This window comes from Punica granatum, chromosome 2, assembly GCF_007655135.1.
Source record: "Punica granatum isolate Tunisia-2019 chromosome 2, ASM765513v2, whole genome shotgun sequence".
NCBI lineage: Eukaryota > Viridiplantae > Streptophyta > Magnoliopsida > Myrtales > Lythraceae > Punica > Punica granatum.
The window spans coordinates 41,024,391-41,044,082 of record NC_045128.1 but is presented as its reverse complement, the minus strand read 5'-3'; the positions used below and the strand labels follow the sequence as shown (position 1 = coordinate 41,044,082).

Here is a 19,692-nt window from a genome sequence, read left to right as displayed (position 1 = left end):
TTTCTTGCATTGCTATTTCAAAATTCTTCCTCTGGTATACATACATATGCATCTATAGATATATGTATATGCAAATTTTTTTTTTCATTAAAATCATGAGATGTTTTCGACTTACTGATTGTGATTAATCTCTCTACTTATGCGTCGGTTTATAAAAGTCCATTGGTTTTTCTTCTTATAGAATATAGGTGCGTGTTTTGCTGAGGCAAAGACTTATAAATGTCAAGGGATCTATTTAGTGCATGCAAATACATTGGAATGAGAAGGGAAAGTCAACCGCATGCAACTGGTTGTCATGATTGACAATGTCGCATTAAGGCCAAAAGAGGATGTGTTCTAGAGGTCTTTCCTTCATCATTAGAGGGGGGGAAAAAAGTGAGTATGTAGAATAAGTTGGGTAATCACTATCACTCTAATGATTCTTTACAAGTATTTTTTTAATTAAGATCCTTAATTAGTGTACATTTATGTACATCCTATATAGCATATATAATCAAGACTTTTTTCCCCGATAATTACAGTTTAATGAGACTTGATATTATTAAGTATATGACCCACAACTGCGATAGATATCTATATTTATGTATCAATTTGGACTAAAGTTTTATGGCAATGATAGAAACGAACTCCTCAAAAAAATTCTGGGTTAATTAAGGAAGCCATTATACATATGATCGATCTCTCTTTATCGACACGCGCCTATGCTTTAGGTCGTCCTGTTAGCCACGATATCTGTAAGCAAACACCAAGAGAAATTAAACTGTAGTTAAGCATGTGAATGAAAATTACGAGGATATGATTCAGCGGCAAACTAATTTTTCAATGGGCAGAGTTTAACTCTCATGTAGGGGTTTGAAATTTTCTAGAAGCACTCTGTATAACCAAGATCAACCGAAACTCAATCAAAAATTAGTGTCAATTCATGGATTGATCCAAATCTTGTGCTGTCGACAAAAAAAAAAAGTGGATAAAAAGACGTATTATATTACTTCCTAAAGAGTAAATAAAATAGGCCAATTACCCCATGAGATAGCAAATGAATTGAATTGTCGGATGTTCCTATATTATATATATGATCATGTTTTATCCTTTTTTCATGAAGAGTTCGATAAATCGATCGAAGTATATGCGTGTGTGTGAGTATATACCAAAAGAATAGAGGAGGGGATTATTGGCCACATAGATGGTAGGGCTTTCTCGTTTTAGGGTAGAAAGAAGTGGTACGTACATTGCCTTCTCTCGTGGATGACGTTGGTTTGTTTGGTTGCATGGGGTATTTGGATGGGAACGAAGCAGAAGTCAATCTATGGGCTGCATCCCGTTAGTCTTCATATCGCGTCTCTCTAGATGCTCTCTCCCTTCCATTTTTGAGCATTACTCGGACCAACCCAATACTTATCGAGTCAATTGCAATGCACAAAATATATAAGAATAATATACACGTCATCAACTATAATAAGAACGAAAAAAAAGAAGAAAACTGCCAAATCAAAATCAGCAATCAGTAGCTCATCCCCTTATGTATAAACGCGTACAGCAGCAAAGTTTGAAAACTTTTGATCGTCAGAAAGATAACATGATTAGATTCTCATCATCTCCCTCTCTCTTTACATGCATATGCACGTTGCCCTTCTCTATATATACAGAGGACTGACCGATACAATCCTCACAGCCTCACATAAAGTGTGTTGATCTTCAAGTCATATACACAGAGAGGACTCATATAAGCTGCTATAATTTCGCATACATATATAATGGCCTCCTCCATTGCACGATCTTTTGTTATTCTCTCTATCTTATGCGTCATAACGAGTTCCGTGAACGGGCAGCAGCTTTCGCCTAATTTCTACGCTCGGTCCTGCCCTAACCTCCTGACCATAGTGCGGAACGCAATGAGGCAGGCAGTGAGCAACGAAGCGAGGATGGGTGCTTCCATCCTCCGCTTGTTCTTCCACGACTGCTTCGTTAATGTGCGTAACTAAGCCGATCCCACCAGTTTCTAGCTAATTATCACATGCATACCTGCAATGTATATAGAGAATATATACTTCTCCCGTGATCTTTATATATACCATATTAATGAACCAAATTATGTAATTGCGATGATTGATGCTTATAGGTTTTATATATGTACGGTCTTATAATTAAGTATTACATATATATGTTTATTAGTAATATTCTCAGTATGTATGTAGTTTGTTGCTCTTGCATGTGCTAATACATTATGAATGCAGGGCTGCGACGCATCGGTTTTGTTGGATGACACGGCCACCTTCACTGGTGAGAAGACCGCCCGCCCAAACCAGAACTCACTGAGGGGCTTTGAGGTGATCGACACAATCAAAACCCGGGTCGAAAACGCTTGCAATGCGACCGTATCTTGTGCCGATATCCTCGCACTTGCTGCTCGAGATGGAGTCGTCTTGGTCAGTATCTTCACTATTATCTCTCCTCTAATTCCTCTTCCTACATGGCAACATATATATATATATATATATATATATATATATATATGCATATGTATGAACTTCACAGTTAACCTTAACTAAAATATTCGAGTTTATGCTCGTTAACTCGATTTATCGATCAACAACTATGGCTCAGACGAATAAATCATGCATGGCACTAAAAAAAAAGAAAAATCCATCAATATATCTATCTATACATATATACCTCAAAGGCATAAATTCGAATTCGAGTTTTCCTTTTATGGGTGTTTGATTAGGAAATGAAGGTTCGTCTACAGCGTGTCCTATATATGTTGATATTTTATATATAGCCCGGACATGCATACATTAACATACGTGCATTTTGATGGGCTAGCCTATCAGCTAGTGGCTAGCTCTTTTATTTTTGATGACATGATTAAAAGCAACAGAGTAGGTAAAAGAAAGCACAAATGGGATAGAATATAATTGTTGCCATGCCTTTTATATATGCAATAGAGTAGGTTTAAAAGAAAAACATAAATAGGATGGAATATAAATGTTGCCATACCTTTTATATATGCATTAATTCATTTAATGGAACATCTATATGCATGTACGGGTATTTGTCATGCAAGTATATTCCAATTTTCGTGATTATATTTTTATTGATGCATTGTATTATTTGGTAACTCCATGGACAAGATCATTATTTGAGTATAGTATAGTAATTTTAGTCATCTTGATACGAAGATTATTAGTGAACCAAATTTAACGAGTATTCCCTTTCTTTTTTCTTTTTTTTTTTCTTTTTTTCAGTTGGGAGGACCATCTTGGACCGTGCCACTCGGCCGGAGAGATGCCCGAACCGCAAGCCTCAGCGCGGCCAACAGTGACATACCCTCCCCGTTTGCCAACCTTGCGACCCTGATCTCGTCCTTTTCTGCCAAGGGCTTGAGCGCCACGGACATGACTGCCCTGTCAGGTGGCCACGTAATCGGGTTCGCCCGTTGTGCCACCTTTCGGACCCGAATCTACAACGACACAAACATTGACGCACAGTTTGCCAACTCCCGACGAACCGGCTGCCCAGCCTCGGGAGGGGATAACAACCTTGCCGCCCTCGACCCCACACCGAACCGGTTCGACAATGCGTACTACCAGAACCTTGTGGGACGGCGGGGGCTTCTCCGCTCAGACCAGGAGCTGTTCAATAATGCGTCCCAAGACAGTCTAGTCAGGACCTACAGCAACAACTACCGTGCTTTTGCGAGTGATTTCGCAGCGGCTATGGTCAGGATGGGGAACATTAGTCCACTCACGGGGACAAACGGAGAAATTAGACGGAAATGCGGGGTGGTTAATTAATTATTACTAAGTGATCAAAGTCTTCCCAAAATGGCGAAAAGACAATATAGTTTTATGTTAAATGTGTCCGATTGATGAGAAGTTGTATGGTCGTATGTCTATTACACAATAAAGCCTCCCCCCAAGTCAAGATGGAGAGGGTTTGGTCTAAGCTAAATAATTACGAATTATAAAAGTTAAGGTTTTCGGTTAATTATTGTGGATTTTTTTTGAATAATAAATGGAAGTGCTTATAATGTGAAGCCGTTGGCGGATTAAATGAGTCGTTTGAGAAGGTTTTTTCTCGTGCTTTAATTTGTAACTTACATCATCACATGGAAATGTAATGTCTTATCGTAAGTATCTATTTCTTCGACACGAGAAAAATCATCTGTCCTTTTTATTTATTAATTTATTTATTTTGCATGAATGCAAAATACATGTGTGAGGTTGTGCAATCTTAAATTGCACAAAATAAAAGATAAAGAACAAAGCAAGTGCGTGTGCTCCAATTGCGAATGTCGAAATTTCTCACAATTTTCTTGTAAATTCAAATGAAAGCCTAATAAATAATGGATTCTGATAAAAAGAAAAATAAGTGAAAAGTTTCAATGATAACCTAAACACTAAGAGGGATTTAATTTTTTCATTGGTGAAAATAGGAATATAGATTTTATACCTGCAATTTTTTTTTATGACTAAAAAAAAAGTAGTTGTAAGCTATGAATTATGTGTTTTTCATGTATATATTTTCTCAATCTGAATCGACATTGTGTATTTTAATAATTTGCTATTATTATAAATGATTAAAAATTGAATAAAAGGAAAGTCGCACCGCTTCGCTGAATGAACTGATCAAATGATCCTGTGACTTGTATTACTGTTAATTCTAATCCATGCAATGCAAAATTGTCTCCAAAATTAGTAACAATTTTATGGACTTTTAAGTAAAAGACGGTTACTTCCGAAACCGAAATAAATAAGATTGTCCAAAATAAATTCCTCCTCCATTTAATGATTGGAAACTAGTTAAAAACCGTTGGATTTTATTAATCATGTTACCAATAATTTAATTAAAGTCAAAGGATCTCTTTTGCAGTTTAATTTGGTATGAGTTACGCAAAAACGGCCTACAAAATTAGCAATAAACAATGGCACTCTCCTAGTTAAAGATCGTTATGCTCCGTAACTCAAAAACAATGAAAATATGTTGCTCTGATAACACCAGACTAAATAATTGATTGTAGACTAGTACATAACCTTAAAAGGATAATGTAACGAGTCATGTAGTTAAAGCCAATAATCTCCTCTGCTGTTTAAGTTAATCCGAGGTGTGCAAATTTTTTTCCAAAATTCGAATTAACAATGGACAGCCTAGAGCAAAATAACAAAAATAAATATTTTTCAGGCATAGAAACTTAAAAAGAAAAAAGAAATGCGGAATATATAAATCGATTATTACAGGAAAAAAAAACAAGAGGATAATGAAATTGAAAATAGATAATCAGCGGAGACTGATTAGGCGCGTCCAGGTCACTCTCGGGAAGTTCGCGTGGGTCTTCGCTCCATCAATGAATTATGGTTAACTCCTCCATTTTCAGTTTCACTCTCCTTTTCTTTCCATAATTTCCTACTGGAGGAGGGGCCATATAAAAAAGGTCTGCAGGGGAAGAAAATTTTACATACAAAACAGTGAAAAAAAAAAAGAAGAAAAAAAGAAAATTAAAGACAGAAGAGAGAGAAAGAGAGAGTGATTGTCATAAAGCAAAGTGAGAGAGAGAGAGGAGAGAGAGAGTAGAGAGAGAGAGAGAGAGAGGTTGAAGGTGCAGTCCACATGGCCTCGATGCCCTTGGGGCCTCACCACCACCATCACCACCAGGCGGCTCCGCCACCGCACCTCGGAGCTCAGCCCGACGCCTCTCGCCGTCCTGATCCGATGCAGACCGATAAGGTTTCCTCCTCATTTCCCTTCCTTCTCCTCTTTCTCCCTCCCTCTCTCTCTATCTCGGAGTGTCATGGTTTGGTTTCACTGTTCGTGCTTGCGAATGCCAGCAGCTGCCGCTGGTAGGACTTAGATCTTCCGTGATCCAGCTCAGAGTTCCGTTTGCTGTCCAATTTGGACCGATCTTCACTCCTCCGGGCCGCTTGCTCCGTGATTTTAAGATCTGAGCTGGCTCGCCGGAGTTTGTTCCCCGGATAGGGTTCCGCTTTCTGGTTGTTGCTGTAGTGGTTTCCTTAGCTAATACGTGTTTTCTGTGGGATTTGTCTTGATGCTTGGCTTCTGTTACTTGAGAATTCTGAATGAGTTTCCTTTCTCAGGACATGGAAACCAGATTGAGCTTCCATAGCTACCGCATTCACTAATTTGGTATCTAATACGAGCTAGAGACCTAGAAGGAAAATATAGACCTCTAATTTCATGAATGATTTGTTTTAAGCTGAAGAGGATCTATGACAAATTGTTGACACAGCCAGTCTGTGAGCTTGACTCTTGTTTTATCGAGTTCGAAAAATTTTCCATGACTGCTACTCTCCTTCCAGTAAAATTTTAGCATCAGGAGTTTGTTGGAATTGCATCATTTGGTTGTGTATGTGTAATTTTTCTCAAATTATTTGGAGCAACTTCAGCTCGAAAGAGTCGAGAGATTCTCACTGCTCGAACTGATCTTTCCCATTGGGTTCATATATCTGTCTTAGATCCATTACTAGGATCCCGCATGATCTTCTATGTCCTCTCTTTCCTGTGCCACTTACTTTTTGCGAGTATCAGTATGTTGCAAGGTTGCTTCTGCTGATAAATTTACTCTGATTCTTTCTTAGTTCCCTCTTTTCTGAAATGCAAGCTTTTCTGCTGCATGAAGCTTCCTCGTCGTCCATGTCTATCTAATGCTTTGCTTCTTTGCTGCATACTCCTTGCTTTGCTATCATTAGGGCTTTCATCAACTTTACATGCTCAAGTGACCCTCTAACGTGGATTATATATAATAACCATAACTAACATATTAATTATCTATAGCACGTTGTATCTCTACCAAAGGCTATCCCTTTTAGCTCGACCTTTCATTGCAGTCAAGTGTCACAAGAGCAGTCAGTGATTTGCTTGGCTGTAGAGATAATTAAGGAATGATTTGTTACCTGATTGAACGGTGTTATACATGTGATTAGTATGTGTAATATTTTGGTCGCACCCACATCTTCAGTGACGGTCCAATTAGGTTGTGAACTGATGCTGAGATTTCTCTGTGAGAGTAATAGATCGAAAGCTAGTATCTTACGCTGACTCTTCATACGTCCATTGTGTAGTTTTGACTGAACACTGTGTAATTTAATTTCAGGAAATGTCTCAAACTGTTATTGAGAGCAATAATGCTGTCACTGGTCAGATTATCTCGACTACTATTGGAGGAAAAAACGGAGAACCCAAACAGGTATAGGAAATTTCGTAGCATTTTCTTCCATCCCTACAGATTGACTCTACTTTTAATTTTTTTTCTTGTATGAAAACTGGGAAACTTTTTTTCATATTCCTAATTATGATTTTCGGTTCTGGTTGAAAATTAAATGTTGTTTGTCCCGTTCTATTCCAAAATGATAAAAACTTTAATTACGTGAATCCAAAATTGAAACTGTCCGTATTTGGCTGCGAGATCTCTCAATTTCTGTCTGTTTGTTTCGTCAATTCTGTTTTGCAGACCATCAGTTACATGGCAGAGCGCGTTGTCGGGAATGGATCATTTGGAATTGTGTTTCTGGTGCATATCTATTCCCAGATAACCTCTTTATGTAATTTTTAAAATATTATGTGTATCTTACATTGCTTATTCTCAGGCAAAATGCTTGGAAACTGGAGAGACATTTGCTATAAAAAAGGTCCTTCAGGATAGACGGTACAAAAACCGTGAGCTGCAATTATTGCGCCTGATGGATCACCCTAATGTGGTTAGCCTGAAGCACTGCTTCTTCTCTACAACAAGTAATGATGAGCTGTTTCTGAACTTAGTGATGGAATATGTCCCGGAAACTATGTATGGCGTTCTGAAGCATTACAATAGTATGAACCAGAGGATGCCTCTGATATATGTCAAGCTTTACACATACCAAGTACGTGATATTGTTCTTTCATTATTAAGGATAACTCTCTCTTCCCCCTTTTGAACTTGCACTGAATGAATTAACCTTGCAGATCTTTCGAGGACTCGCTTACATCCATACTGTTCCTGGAGTTTGTCATAGGGATTTGAAGCCACAAAACCTTTTGGTACTTATAACTGTCCCTTCTGTATCATATATCTGATTTTCTTTTCCCACAGGTTGTGGCGTTTATGAAAGACTTTTTCCCTTAATTCCCCCCCAAATGCAGGTCGACCCCCTCACCCACCAGGTCAAGATTTGTGACTTTGGAAGTGCAAAGGTTTTGGTATGGCCACGCCCCTGCGCTGTTACTTTGGTTCTTTTAAATTAGTTATGCCAAAAAGAAAGGTGCCAATGATGAGGTTGAATCTAGAGTTCGGGCCTTTCCGAGCAATCCTTTAAATGGTCAAAGCTTTCTTTACTTCCTTAACGACACTTCTATTCCTATTTTGCACAAGCTAGATCTCTCTTTATAGAAACAAATAAATACTAGTGAATTGGCTGGATATGGACTAATTAAGAGGGATGTTTGTGGTGACTTGTTTAACGCTGTTTGACTACATTTCTCTGCCTAATCCCTCATTTTCCAACAGTTTATATCTAAATAACTTGTTTCTGATGGACTGGTCTTTGTTCAATCAGGTCAAGGGGGAGGCAAACATCTCCTACATATGTTCCCGTTACTACAGGGCACCAGAGCTCATATTTGGTGCCACAGAGTATACAACGTCGATCGATATCTGGTCCGCTGGTTGTGTTCTTGCCGAACTTCTTTTGGGTCAGGTCAGGGGTTAAGACAACGAGTACTACTCACATTCTTTATATATTAGACTGTATTAATTTAAACATAATTCTCCTTTCATTTCACATATTATATTTTTTATTCCAGCCACTGTTTCCTGGAGAAAATGCAGTGGACCAGCTCGTGGAGATCATCAAGGTGCCTTACCGGTGGTATTTGTATTTTAATCATACAACTCTTGGTACGAGATAACCATGTTGTGGTTGCTTTCTTGCAGGTTCTTGGTACCCCAACTCGAGAAGAAATTCGATGCATGAATCCGAATTATACCGATTTCAGATTTCCTCAGATAAAAGCTCATCCTTGGCACAAAGTATGGTTCTGTCCTAACATCCTTGTTTTGTGCTTATTTCATGGTTTTGTTAGATAATTCAAATAGGAGGATAGCTTCACCGGTCATCTTGCATAGTAATAGTCTCCAAAAAGATGAGGTATATATAGGAAATGGCATTCATATATGGTGAAAAGAGAGGAGCTAGTGAGCTCTTTAATGCAACGGACATTTGATTGGAGTTAAGACAGTTTGGTATGTGAAAATGTAAATCCATACTTAGACTCTTCGATGTAATTATTCACATCCTTAACTCTTTAGCGCGTCTTGAAATTGAACTCTCTACTAGAATTAGTGGTTGCGGAAAGTCTCTGGGACTTTCTTTATTGTCTTCCCTTGACAGCTGAATGTTCCCAGATTTCACTTATTTTCTTTCTCTTTTCCAGTTCTTTTATCCTTCATTAATTGTTGTTGTTGCTAATTACATGGTATACTTGTGTGTCCAGATATTCCACAAAAGGATGCCTCCTGAAGCGATTGACCTTGCATCAAGGCTTCTTCAGTATTCTCCAAGTCTTCGCTGCACTGCTGTGAGTTGAAATCTGCTTTATCTTGGTGAAGTATCATAAATATGTTCTAGCTTGTGTGCGGGCTAATCTATCCATTGGAAGTGTATCTTCAGTTTACAACCATGAGCTTTTCCTATTGTTTTTGCCTAACTGCTCGTTTTTGCTTTTGCAGCTTGAAGCATGCGCACATCCTTTCTTTGATGAGCTTCGTGAACCCAATGTGCGCCTTCCAAATGGTCGCCCATTGCCCCCCTTATTCAACTTTAAGCAAGATGTACGTCTTCTATCATTTTGCTAATGCTTAAATCGCAGCATGTGCCTGTGGGAACTGACTCAATAGATTCTACTTCTGTCATATATTGCAATGGCAATCAAATCCCCTGATTCTGTTGTTCTTGTATGCTTGCAGTTAACTGGGGCTCACCCAGAATTGATCAACAGACTGATACCCGAGCATTTGCGGCGGATGAATGGCTTCCCGCATCCAGTTGGTACTTGAAAAGGTTGGACTGCTGAAGTGTGCTGAATCATCTGCTAAGCTGAATGGAAGGAAGTGAGGACCCGATCTGTGATCCATTGTGACGAAAGTCGTTAGCCCAATCAGCGAGTGTTCTTTCCCGCCCCGCAAGATGTACACATGTTCTCTGGCTTTCTGTCTCCGATCCTTAAATCTATAATGTTTGCCTTTTTAAGTTTATGCAATTTTAGCTTTATTAAAAAAGACAAGTCTTTATTGTACATTTGCAATGACTTATGGAAAAAAAAAAAAGGTTCTAGAAAGAGAGGGCTAGGGGAGCATTATGATGCGATTCAACTTATGTCTAGCTTTGTAGGGCTCTATACAGACCCAGCAAAGAGCTCTTGTAGCTCATTTAAATTAGTTTGTGGCTTGCACTTTTCATTCTCCTATGAATATGAATTCACCATCTGTCTTTTCTCTACTCACTATTGTCGAACACCCGTAAGAGGTTTCCCGACTCTTGCATGCCTGTCGTTATTGCGAGTCTCCCTTTGTCACTTTGGCATAATCTTCTTGTCCTCTTGAGTATCTCAAGCTGGTCCTGGGGAAGCTGATCTGGGATGCTTCAGAGTGAATAATCACTCGGCGGGTACTGTAATATCCTTACCGCGGGGCATTGTGATGAGCAGATATCCGGCCGCGTGGGGGGCATGTGCTCTGTTACGTTCACTAATTGTGCTAGCACTGGAGACATGGTTTGACTTTTGACTTTGACTTGGGCAGGACAGCCTGTCCTCTGATGAGTGAAAGATAGCGGACAACTGTTTGCTTTGTTTATGTTATGAGCTTGTCATCCTCTGACTAAGCCTAAACGCTCAAGGCGGATGAGAAAACTGTGACTTTCAAGGACCGGGGTAGGAAACCGTTGAGATTCTTGCAAGGAGTAAAGTCGCGACACTGCAGTGAAAGCCGTCAGTTAATTCAAGCTCTAAGGTCTGCGAGTCCGAGACATTTGAGCTCTGACCACTGGCTAAGCTAGGCTCGATAAAAACCCGGAGGACAGCGGATGTTGGAGATACGAAGGAACATGCGGGAGGACAGCGGATGTTGGAGATACGAAGGAACATGCGGAAGTGTTGCGGGCCAATGACAACGATCTAATGGAGGCCTGCTAGGGCGTCTAAGATAGTTTGCCAGTATGACGATAGACGGTCAGGCTGGGCCATGGCGTAGAGGGTGTCAACACTTTTAGCCTTAAAACATGATAGGGCGGCCTAGTTTTTCTGAACTTAGCATGATCTTATGGGCCTAAGACAGACAAGTCCGGGCTGAGTTTAGACTGAATCATAGGTGCACATTCGTCCACCAGCCCCCATTCCTGATCCCCGAGTCACCGATGTGCGATGAGCCAAAGATTTTCGATCCGCGTTGTTTTCTCAACACTCAACCAATTTGATATCAAAGCAGTTAAATCTCATGGTTCTTGATTGAGCATACAAGCAACCAAGATGGAAACCGGTCCCTTTGCCAGCAACAACATCTACTCTCATCACCTCCAAAAGAACAATAACAAGAATGGCCTGCTTCTTTATTCTCATTTTTTAAAAAACTAATCCGAGAGTTTCCTCACAAGATATTCTCAGCATGATATCAAATTTTGCTCCAACAAACACCGTCTCCAATGACCCTGAAAGAAACATCATAAACTTGGAGCAGACAAGAATTATGATGATGCCCATTATTCACGTCTTTACTCTAGTCTCATGAAGCCCATATAAATAGAGCAAATGATAAAGTTCTCGATGCCGTGCCACAATTTCATACCTCATTAAATAGGTATAGTTGAATAACGAGCCTCTAAGCAGATTTTGTGACCTCATGGATCGCATTTGCTAGATAGCCGACATTTCCTGTTGTGACTCCAGCCATACTGTATCCGGATTTCACGTGTTAGTATCTGAGATAGTGACAGAGTCTTGTGTATTGGACCAATTTAGAGTGGCCATGAAAGAAGTACATATGAGGGGAATAATACCTGATACGGCCATTACGAGTCATGTAAATGTGATATTCGTTCGTCAAGCGATCAACTTGTTCAGGAGTCAAACCGCTGTAGCAGAACATGCCAATCTGTTTGCAGGGACCAGATTGTGATGGGAGAAAAAAAACAACCTTCAGATTAGATGAGAACAGCAGTAAAAGAAGGGTAACAAATTAATGAGGAGAAGACAACTCCAGTCTACCTGATCAGTAATGTGCCGCCATGATAAGGTTGAACCCCGCTTTTCAAGGCTCTCTCTCAGGGCAGTCCGCATCCCAATGATCCGATCAGCCATCACCTGAAGCGAAAAAAAATTGTCACATTTACTTTATTTGCCCTCCAAAAGAAAGTTTTTATTTGGTCCATTCATTTGATGTTGGGATACCAAAAGCCTTGGACTAGGTAAGTGCCCCAGAAGAAACTACTTCCATAATATCATAACGCAACACATTTAAGCTCTCAGAATTCTGTCGCAGCAAATATATCAACTAGGTCGAGATCAACAAGAACAACCATATGTAAATAGCATGATCAAGTATATTCACTTGGCCCTGTAGCTCCTGCCCTTCATCCAGATCTCATCACAAGACAAAGCGTTTCTGAGAGCATCTACTTATTGTACCACCTTTTCATGGTAGAGGACTGTGTTGAGTTGCTTACCTTCACTTCCTTGAGCCACAATTTCTTCAAGTCTGGATCCCCAAGAATAGTGGAAACAATGAGCGCACCATGGAGAGGAGGGTTACTGTACATTCGTCTTGCAAGCTGCTGCAATTGGCTTTTGACTGCCACGGCTTGCTTTTCATCTTCACATAGCACACTGCGTAACAAAAATTATCCATTATATTCCAGCATATCAAATTGCTTCTCTGACAGAAATCGATTCACTTTATGGCAAGAAAGAAGTTGTTCCATTTTGAATTTCCTAATTGATACTTTGGAATTTCCTAACCGATGCATATTTGTAAAACCATTAACCTCCAGAATATAGCAAGTGATAAAATTCAATTTTAGAAGAAGAAACCGAGAGATTCAGATTCATATGATGCTTTGGCAGCATCAAATGAAAGTAATCACTTTAGTCTTCCTCCATTTTCAACAATATTTAAGAAGCAAAGTTAAACACTCTATAAGCCCCAGCTTAACTGTCACTACTAATCTCATCGTCAATTCATGATTGCATAACAGGCATTTACCTGAGGCATCCCACCCTCTGTCCATAGAGACCCATATTTTTGGCATACGATTGGGAAATTCCTATAAAATGGCCGTCATTGAGGAAAATTCTGATCGACTTTGCATCTCTCTCTGGATCGCCACTAGCAAAACCTTGATATGCCATATCAAAAAAGGCAAAATGACCTTTGACCTGAAAATAGTCGCTCTACATGAGTGCAAAAGGAGTCGAATTTCTTCTTTGGTATGAGGGAGTTGGGGTAACAAATATGTACCTTAAATTGATATGAGATTTCTCTCCATTGCACTTCTGTGGGATCCACCCCAGTAGGATTATGAGCACAAGCATGCAGTAAAAAGAAAGAGCCGTCGGGAGCGTTCTGTGGAAAATCCATATGCAATTTAGAGCAATATACATGATGCACAAAAACTATCTGTTTACAGAGAATATACGAAAAGGAAGAAGGTGGAGTAAGCAAGCTATCCAGACGTTAAGTAGACAAGAGATTACCTTCACATCATCCATCAATGCCGCAAAATCTAACCCCCTTGTCTCTGGAAGATAGTAATGATATGACCGCTGTGGAACCTGAGCATCTCTCCAGATATTATGGTGGCTGTTACAGTTCATATTAAAGGACTTAGTTGTCAATAACTGTTTCTTGATTGATGCAATCTTAAAAGCCACTAGTGAGCTCACTTTGCCCAGGTCGGCACTGGTATATATATTTGGGAATCAGGACGAAATCGCTTCTGAAAATCCGCAAAAAGTCGACATGCACCAGTCCCTGAGAGAGATTGCACTGCTGCTATTCTTTTGTCCTTGATGAACTCGGAGTTCTCCCCATAAGCTAGCTTCAGTGTTTCTTGCACCATATTCACGCTACCGCCCATCGGGAGATATTCCCTGTCAGCAGAAAACATTAATATCCAAGTGTTTACTCAATTTAGATCTTGGAGAATATTACATCTTCCCCAAATGCATATGTGGCAAATAAATGTCGTCCATATCCAGTGAATTTACACAGAAGGCACTATATGCCTATGAAAGAACTCTCAAACTAGTTATGTAGGACCCGACCTGAAACTCCCATCAAGAAAGACTCTCAGCATGCTAACAGAGAGTTGGTTATCCTCTTGACATGATATCTCTCATGGAATTCATTTAGTCTTTCACTTTTAGTAAGATCAACTGAATGACTTCCATCATCGCATAGTGGAATCGAGCATCATTAAAAGTGGTGTCACTGTCACTTATCAAAAGTGAACAAAGAATACTCATTACACCGAAAAAGGCATGGAATCCTGATCCCCTTCAACGAGCAAGAAAAAAAAGTGACTGCTGAAGGATAAAAAGGAAAATTCCATGGGACCGCTATAGACTGTCGCAACAAGCAAGGAAAAATCCATGTTTTGCGCAGCTATTAGTGAAATAAGATGCTTACATCTTCAAGTTACCAGCGATTCTTCTTTCAGCTTCTCTAACACATTCGAGAACAACCGGCTTTCCATTATCATCTCGATACGCCCCCTTCGATGATCAAAAAACCAAAATCACACTACAAAAGACGAACATTAACAGAGTGCAAGACCGGAACAGCACACAGACAGCGTTCGGAAGAATAGGAAATAGAAAGGCGTTTTCAGTTTTCATTTTCGTAGGAAAACCAGAAAACGAGAGAATCATATGTGACCTGTTTATTGCCCATAATAAGTCTCCACGCGGTTCGGTCGAATTTCGGCTCAAGAGAATTTTAGGCGACGACATAGGAGACATCGAAAAGCAGAGGAGGGAAAAAGCAAAGAAAGCGGTTTGATTTGCGATCACTTACGACGCCGACATTCACTTTATCGGGGCTGGGATCGGCGAGGAAGGCCTCAGTGACGCCGAGTATCGGGTCCTTGGGAGCGGGCTCGACGCTGCGCCACCAGGAGGACATGGACCGAGCTCCGGGAAGGGCGGCCCGGGAGAGGATCCTGCTGGAGATGGCCGTCCGCATCGCCATGGAAACAGAGCTCCCCTGCCTATTCTCTCTTCTCTCTTCGAAGCAAAGCGAGAAATGAAGCGAGACACAGAGACGAAGAGAGGAGTAGGGTATGGAACAGAGAGCAGTGAAGAGATTGGAGAAAAACGAAAATGGAGAAGTAAATATTGAGAGAGAGAGAGAGAGAGAGAGAGAGAGGGAGACGGAGTCAATGTGATTGTCTGAAGCAGGCAGTGCTCTGCTCCTCGAGGCGCGTGATGTCCATTTCCTTACACAACTTTACCTCTTTATCGTTATTATTCATTTTCATGGCAATTATTTTTCTTTCTTTGCCCCAAATTTTCAGTCATGGCCACTGGCCAGGCCATGTAGAGGTGTTAGTATATATAATAATAATAATAATAAAAAACCCTTGAGATCCGAAAAAACCCGACCCTGCTCAAGCCATTTACAAATTCGAGAAGTTTTTTTTTTTTTTCAGTATGTTTGGTTCATGGGTCGGTTTTAGGGTTCAAGAAACGGGACCGACCTTACTCGAGAATGTATACATATGTATTTTCTGATTTATAAAACAGAAAAACAAATGAAAGATTTGTAGGTTCCTTATAAGTTTGAGCAATTTTTTCCTTTTTAGTTTAAATAAGCGAGTCGGCTTTGAATTTATTTTATTTTTAATGATGACAAAGGGTCTGGCTTTGTCTCATGTTGATTATTTGAGTTGATTTGAGATTTCGTTGTATTGGACTTGGGTACTTTTTTGGGTATCGTTAATATTGTGGAACTCGTGAATCGTGATTGCTAAGTTATTTTCAATTTGACTACTTATTGAGATTTCTTAGTAGCTTTTGGTTTGACCATGCCATTTTGGTCGAGAGTCTTCCCCATTCCGCTGAATTGGTCGGCAGCCTGGTGTTTTTCCCAGCTATACTCTGATATCGAGGTCTCCTCGAAATCTCAATAACAAATAACTGAGTTTTACATGGATATATGGTTTGAGGATCCTTCATTAGTTTATCGGGGTCCATATGTGATTGCAGAGGGTTCTGACCAGAATCTTAGAAAACTACTACCCTTGTTTTCCAATCCAAATATTTTTGTGTAGTGTGTCTGAGAGAATCTGATTAATTCACCCCAAGTTATGACAACTCATTAATTATTAAATTACATTTTTTCAATTATGGCAAATTATTTATGACATAATAAAAATCTTCAATAATAAGGTCGGTTAATGGGCAGAATATGAAGATATGTACATACCATCTACTAGGCAGAAATGTGATTTATTTGGCATGTTTGCTTGACTCTGGCTGAGTCGATTCGCAATGACTAATGTGATAACATTTGGAGCACGATTTAGTCGGAAGATATTAGCCAATATATGACGAATAAATGCGGCAACCTAATAAAAGGAAACAAAAATATAATGGACATAGAGTTAATTAATGAAATAATGCAATTATTAAAGGCTTAAAAAAAAAAAGGAAGGAGAGGGGCTGAAAGGTAATTTGAAACGCTGCGGTATCATCGAGCGACGGCCACAGCTCCACCAGCCCGTCCGTATGCCGGAGTTCTCTGTCTGGTCAGTTTCTGAATCGGCTGGGGCCCAAATGAGAGAGTTGTAGTGGGCAGCCTGCCGACTTCCAAGAAATGCCAACAGGGTGGACAACTAGCTGTTAAATGAGTCGGGTTTCTCCATGGCATCCCCACCGTGGCCGAGGCCTCCCTCGCCTTGCTTCTGAATATCTGAATAGAACCTTTGTTACTCAGCCAGCGACTCCGGGCCATAACCACAGCCACAGCAAAGATCACAGAGGTCCTGACACCTATATCCTCAGCTTGAAAGGCATTAAAAGCTCTTCAACATATCTTTTCTTCGTTCCAATTTTATTGGATATCGTTTCTTTTGACATATGCCACAAAGATCTTTGAAGAAAAGATATGTCGACCAACAACTTAGATAATCATACCTACAAAAAAATAAAATAAAAAAATCAATGGCAGCAACACGTATGAAGATGATTGATGGGAGACAATGTAATCATTTCCGGCAATGAGGACCGACCGGTCAGACCTCAACGAGCGATAGTTGATGTCCACGTCATCCGCCATCAGAAGAAACAGATAGTTGATGGATGATCTTTGTTAATAATGTGAAATTCACTAAAAGAGCAAGCTTCCACCTGTAATTGAGAAAATTGTATGGGCTAAAACATTTAGAAGCTTCAAAAAGCAACTTATTATACAAAGCAAGGTAACCTAATTATAAGTCAAGTATTCTGGCAATAAATAATGTGTTATCATTTTGTCCATGTTAAGCTTCACACTTCGATATGTAAAGTTACTCATTTCAACCAAAAAGCCTGGACAATACTCACAAGTTCAACTTCATTCGAAGGGTCTGCTCCATGCTGAGATCCTGATTACATATTTGCAGGGTCAGTCAATTTACCTGCAAAAACAGCAGAAATTCTACATGTCTCAGGATCCTAAAGCTTAAAAATTTTGATACACTATATGAGAGCATCTCTAGCAATTTTAAATTTTTAATCACTTCCTTATGGAGACTATATAACTCAGTACCTTAATAAATAGTAGGAATTGATGGAGCAGCCTGAAAAATCACCCAAATGCACACAACCACCATTTTTGTTGTTAAGCAAGAAAATCTTCCACTCACCTGCATGAACCGATCGAGTGCAACAACTCATGCCCTCTTGTTTGGTAGGGTAGTGGCTTCCAATCATCTCCATTTAATCACTCAAGGTAGATGCACAAAGTAGTTCTGCCTCGTATGATTCCTTGTCACAATGAACATCAAGGAACTTACTAATTTCCCCCCTTGACACTAAGAAATTAACATCTTAGCATCCTAGCCTTCCAAATCTTTAACTTGAGCTTCTTAGCATCTCTTTTGAATCCTGAATCATGAAGACCAGCAAGAACGGCACGTTGGCAAGAACGGAGAACTTTCAGGCCACTGTTTAACCACAAAAGTAGTATCTTGGAGGCATGTCTATACCTCCTTGCTTTGCAAAGGTTGTGCACTAAAGAAGCGTAGGTGAAATCATCTCTAGTCTCCATTGATTCGAACAACATCAGAGCACGGTCAATATCTCCAGCTTTACCCAAGCCATTGATAATGCAGTTTAAAGCAACAAGCGTTGATTTAAACCCCAAAGAATTCATATATTTTAAGTGTCGCAGGGCCCCTTCCATATCATCGGCCTTGCACAACCCGTCAACTATGATACTGTGAGTATATACATCACATTCTAGGCCACCTTTCTCCAATTCATCCAACAGCTGGTAGGCATCCTCAAACTTACCTTCCTTGCATCGGAGGTTAATCTTGGTATTGTAAGACACCACATCGAGCTGAATTCCATCCCTTACCATCTCATCCATTAGCTCATTTGCCTCCTCTAACCTGCCCCTCTTTACTAAAGCACCAGTAACTGTGCAGTAAGCAAACCCATCAAAAGTAAATCCTTTGCTCCTCATCAAGGCAAAGATCTCGAGCCCTTCTTCAAACTTCTTGAACCTGAAGAAACTTTTCATAATTGTGGTGTAGGTGGCAGCATTCGGGGCTTGCCCTGACTCTGCCAACTCCTGCAACAATCTACTCGCAGCCTTCAATCTTCTCGCTTTGCAAAGCCCGCTAATGAGAACATTGTAAGTCACAACCCCAGGAACAAACCCATACCGCTGCAAATTCCTAAAAAGCATAAGGGCGTTGCTCGAATACCCATTCTTGCAAAGCCCATTAATCATAATGTTACAGGTCGCCCCACAGGGCGATAGATCATTCACTATAATATCATGGAACACCCTATAGGCTTCGTCAGGTCTCCCTAGTTTGAAAAGGCAGTGCATTAAATTGTTGTAACTCCACAAATCGGGAGATATGCCATACTGGAGCATTTCCTCAAACAGATCGAGGGCCCTCGACAAAAGGTGCCGCCGGGTTGCCCCGGCCATCAACGAGTTGAAGGTGACCGCATTGGGTCTAATCCCGGCCTGGCACATTCTACTAACAACACTGTACCCGGTGTCCAAGCTGACGAAACGACAGTACCCATCAACGAGTGTGTTGTAAGTCACGACATCGGGGAAGACCCCGAGTCTAATGGCGTCTACAAGGGCAGTTTCTGCTCTCTGCAGCTGCCGAGCTTTGCACAGGGAGGCTACGGTGATATTCAGTAACCTGGTTGATAAGCTAAAGACCATTTTTGACATGAATTCAGGCAGCTCATCACCGAGCATGTAAGAAACACATCACAACCGCAGCCAAAGCTCGAACCTTTGCATCCAAATCCAATGAAGTCTGCATAGGACCAAAATCGATGATCAGAAAATGGTGTCAGGTAGGCTCTGTAGCTAACTGCATAGCTCAGTCGCCAAGAGAGAGAGAGCCGGGGGAGGGAAAGAGAGAGAGGGAGAGGGAATTTCTCCAGTCTCTTTCTTCTCCCGCCAGGGGAGGAAGA

General features: G+C 40.3%; 4 protein-coding genes across 10 annotated transcripts; 2 read left to right on the top strand and 2 right to left on the bottom strand.

Annotated features, from left to right (window-relative positions):
- The first annotated feature begins 1,659 nt into the window (after nucleotides 1-1,659).
- Nucleotides 1,660-4,075, top strand: LOC116194975 (peroxidase P7-like). Its single transcript, XM_031523913.1, has 3 exons — nucleotides 1,660-1,970; nucleotides 2,235-2,426; nucleotides 3,246-4,075. Exons 1-3 carry the CDS (start codon nucleotides 1,755-1,757, stop codon nucleotides 3,792-3,794), a joined length of 957 nt encoding a protein of 318 aa, XP_031379773.1. The 5' UTR covers nucleotides 1,660-1,754; the 3' UTR covers nucleotides 3,795-4,075.
- A 1,433-nt stretch (nucleotides 4,076-5,508) lies between these two features.
- On the top strand, nucleotides 5,509-10,487 carry LOC116195429 (shaggy-related protein kinase eta-like). The gene is made up of 12 exons (XM_031524616.1): nucleotides 5,509-5,724; nucleotides 7,109-7,201; nucleotides 7,466-7,525; nucleotides 7,602-7,874; nucleotides 7,957-8,031; nucleotides 8,134-8,190; nucleotides 8,547-8,687; nucleotides 8,794-8,844; nucleotides 8,924-9,019; nucleotides 9,484-9,567; nucleotides 9,719-9,820; nucleotides 9,956-10,487. The coding sequence occupies exons 1-12, from the start codon at nucleotides 5,608-5,610 to the stop codon at nucleotides 10,043-10,045; spliced, it is 1,239 nt and encodes a 412-aa protein (XP_031380476.1). The 5' UTR covers nucleotides 5,509-5,607; the 3' UTR covers nucleotides 10,046-10,487.
- Nucleotides 10,488-11,464: 977 nt separating this feature from the next.
- On the bottom strand, nucleotides 11,465-15,457 carry LOC116195428 (aspartate aminotransferase, mitochondrial). 4 transcript variants are annotated; one of them, XM_031524614.1, is made up of 11 exons: nucleotides 15,056-15,456; nucleotides 14,669-14,754; nucleotides 13,924-14,130; nucleotides 13,735-13,840; nucleotides 13,499-13,603; nucleotides 13,244-13,416; nucleotides 12,708-12,867; nucleotides 12,250-12,345; nucleotides 12,042-12,136; nucleotides 11,831-11,936; nucleotides 11,465-11,712 (listed from the first exon to the last, which is right to left on the bottom strand). In XM_031524614.1, the coding sequence occupies exons 1-10, from the start codon at nucleotides 15,227-15,229 to the stop codon at nucleotides 11,864-11,866; spliced, it is 1,275 nt and encodes a 424-aa protein (XP_031380474.1). In that variant the 5' UTR covers nucleotides 15,230-15,456; the 3' UTR covers nucleotides 11,465-11,712; nucleotides 11,831-11,863. The 4 variants fall into 4 exon arrangements, with proteins under 4 accessions (XP_031380474.1, XP_031380473.1, XP_031380471.1 ...); XM_031524613.1 differs by having other exon boundaries at nucleotides 11,465-11,693; XM_031524611.1 differs by having other exon boundaries at nucleotides 11,465-11,936.
- A 1,015-nt stretch (nucleotides 15,458-16,472) lies between these two features.
- LOC116195604 (putative pentatricopeptide repeat-containing protein At4g17915) lies at nucleotides 16,473-19,679 on the bottom strand. Of its 4 annotated transcripts, none has more exons than XM_031524885.1 (4): nucleotides 17,886-19,679; nucleotides 17,584-17,657; nucleotides 17,271-17,388; nucleotides 16,473-17,175 (listed from the first exon to the last, which is right to left on the bottom strand). In XM_031524885.1, exon 1 carries the CDS (start codon nucleotides 19,469-19,471, stop codon nucleotides 18,062-18,064), a length of 1,410 nt encoding a protein of 469 aa, XP_031380745.1. In that variant the 5' UTR covers nucleotides 19,472-19,679; the 3' UTR covers nucleotides 16,473-17,175; nucleotides 17,271-17,388; nucleotides 17,584-17,657; nucleotides 17,886-18,061. The 4 variants fall into 4 exon arrangements, with proteins under 4 accessions (XP_031380745.1, XP_031380743.1, XP_031380744.1 ...); XM_031524883.1 differs by having other exon boundaries at nucleotides 17,280-17,388; XM_031524884.1 differs by having other exon boundaries at nucleotides 16,473-17,388; nucleotides 17,789-19,679.
- Between the last annotated feature and the right edge of the window lie 13 nt (nucleotides 19,680-19,692).

What these genes read in the sequence shown, in the direction of transcription:
- LOC116194975 (XM_031523913.1), top strand. Translation starts at nt 1,755, where the DNA reads ATGGCCTCCTCCATTGCACGATCTTTTGTTATTCTCTCTATCTTATGC. An exon ending in TCCACGACTGCTTCGTTAAT is followed by an intron (nt 1,971 to 2,234) that starts GTGCGTAACTAA and finishes TTATGAATGCAG; the next exon opens with GGCTGCGACGCATCGGTTTT. An exon ending in CTCGAGATGGAGTCGTCTTG is followed by an intron (nt 2,427 to 3,245) that starts GTCAGTATCTTC and finishes TCTTTTTTTCAG; the next exon opens with TTGGGAGGACCATCTTGGAC.
- LOC116195429 (XM_031524616.1), top strand. Translation starts at nt 5,608, where the DNA reads ATGGCCTCGATGCCCTTGGGGCCTCACCACCACCATCACCACCAGGCG. An exon ending in CCGAACTTCTTTTGGGTCAG is followed by an intron (nt 8,688 to 8,793) that starts GTCAGGGGTTAA and finishes TTTTTATTCCAG; the next exon opens with CCACTGTTTCCTGGAGAAAA. An exon ending in CAAGTCTTCGCTGCACTGCT is followed by an intron (nt 9,568 to 9,718) that starts GTGAGTTGAAAT and finishes TTGCTTTTGCAG; the next exon opens with CTTGAAGCATGCGCACATCC.
- LOC116195428 (XM_031524611.1), bottom strand. Translation starts at nt 15,229, where the DNA reads ATGGCGATGCGGACGGCCATCTCCAGCAGGATCCTCTCCCGGGCCGCC. An exon ending in CATTGATGGATGATGTGAAG is followed by an intron (nt 13,604 to 13,734) that starts GTAATCTCTTGT and finishes GATTTTCCACAG; the next exon opens with AACGCTCCCGACGGCTCTTT. An exon ending in ACTCGTAATGGCCGTATCAG is followed by an intron (nt 11,937 to 12,041) that starts GTATTATTCCCC and finishes ATCCGGATACAG; the next exon opens with TATGGCTGGAGTCACAACAG.
- LOC116195604 (XM_031524884.1), bottom strand. Translation starts at nt 19,471, where the DNA reads ATGCTCGGTGATGAGCTGCCTGAATTCATGTCAAAAATGGTCTTTAGC.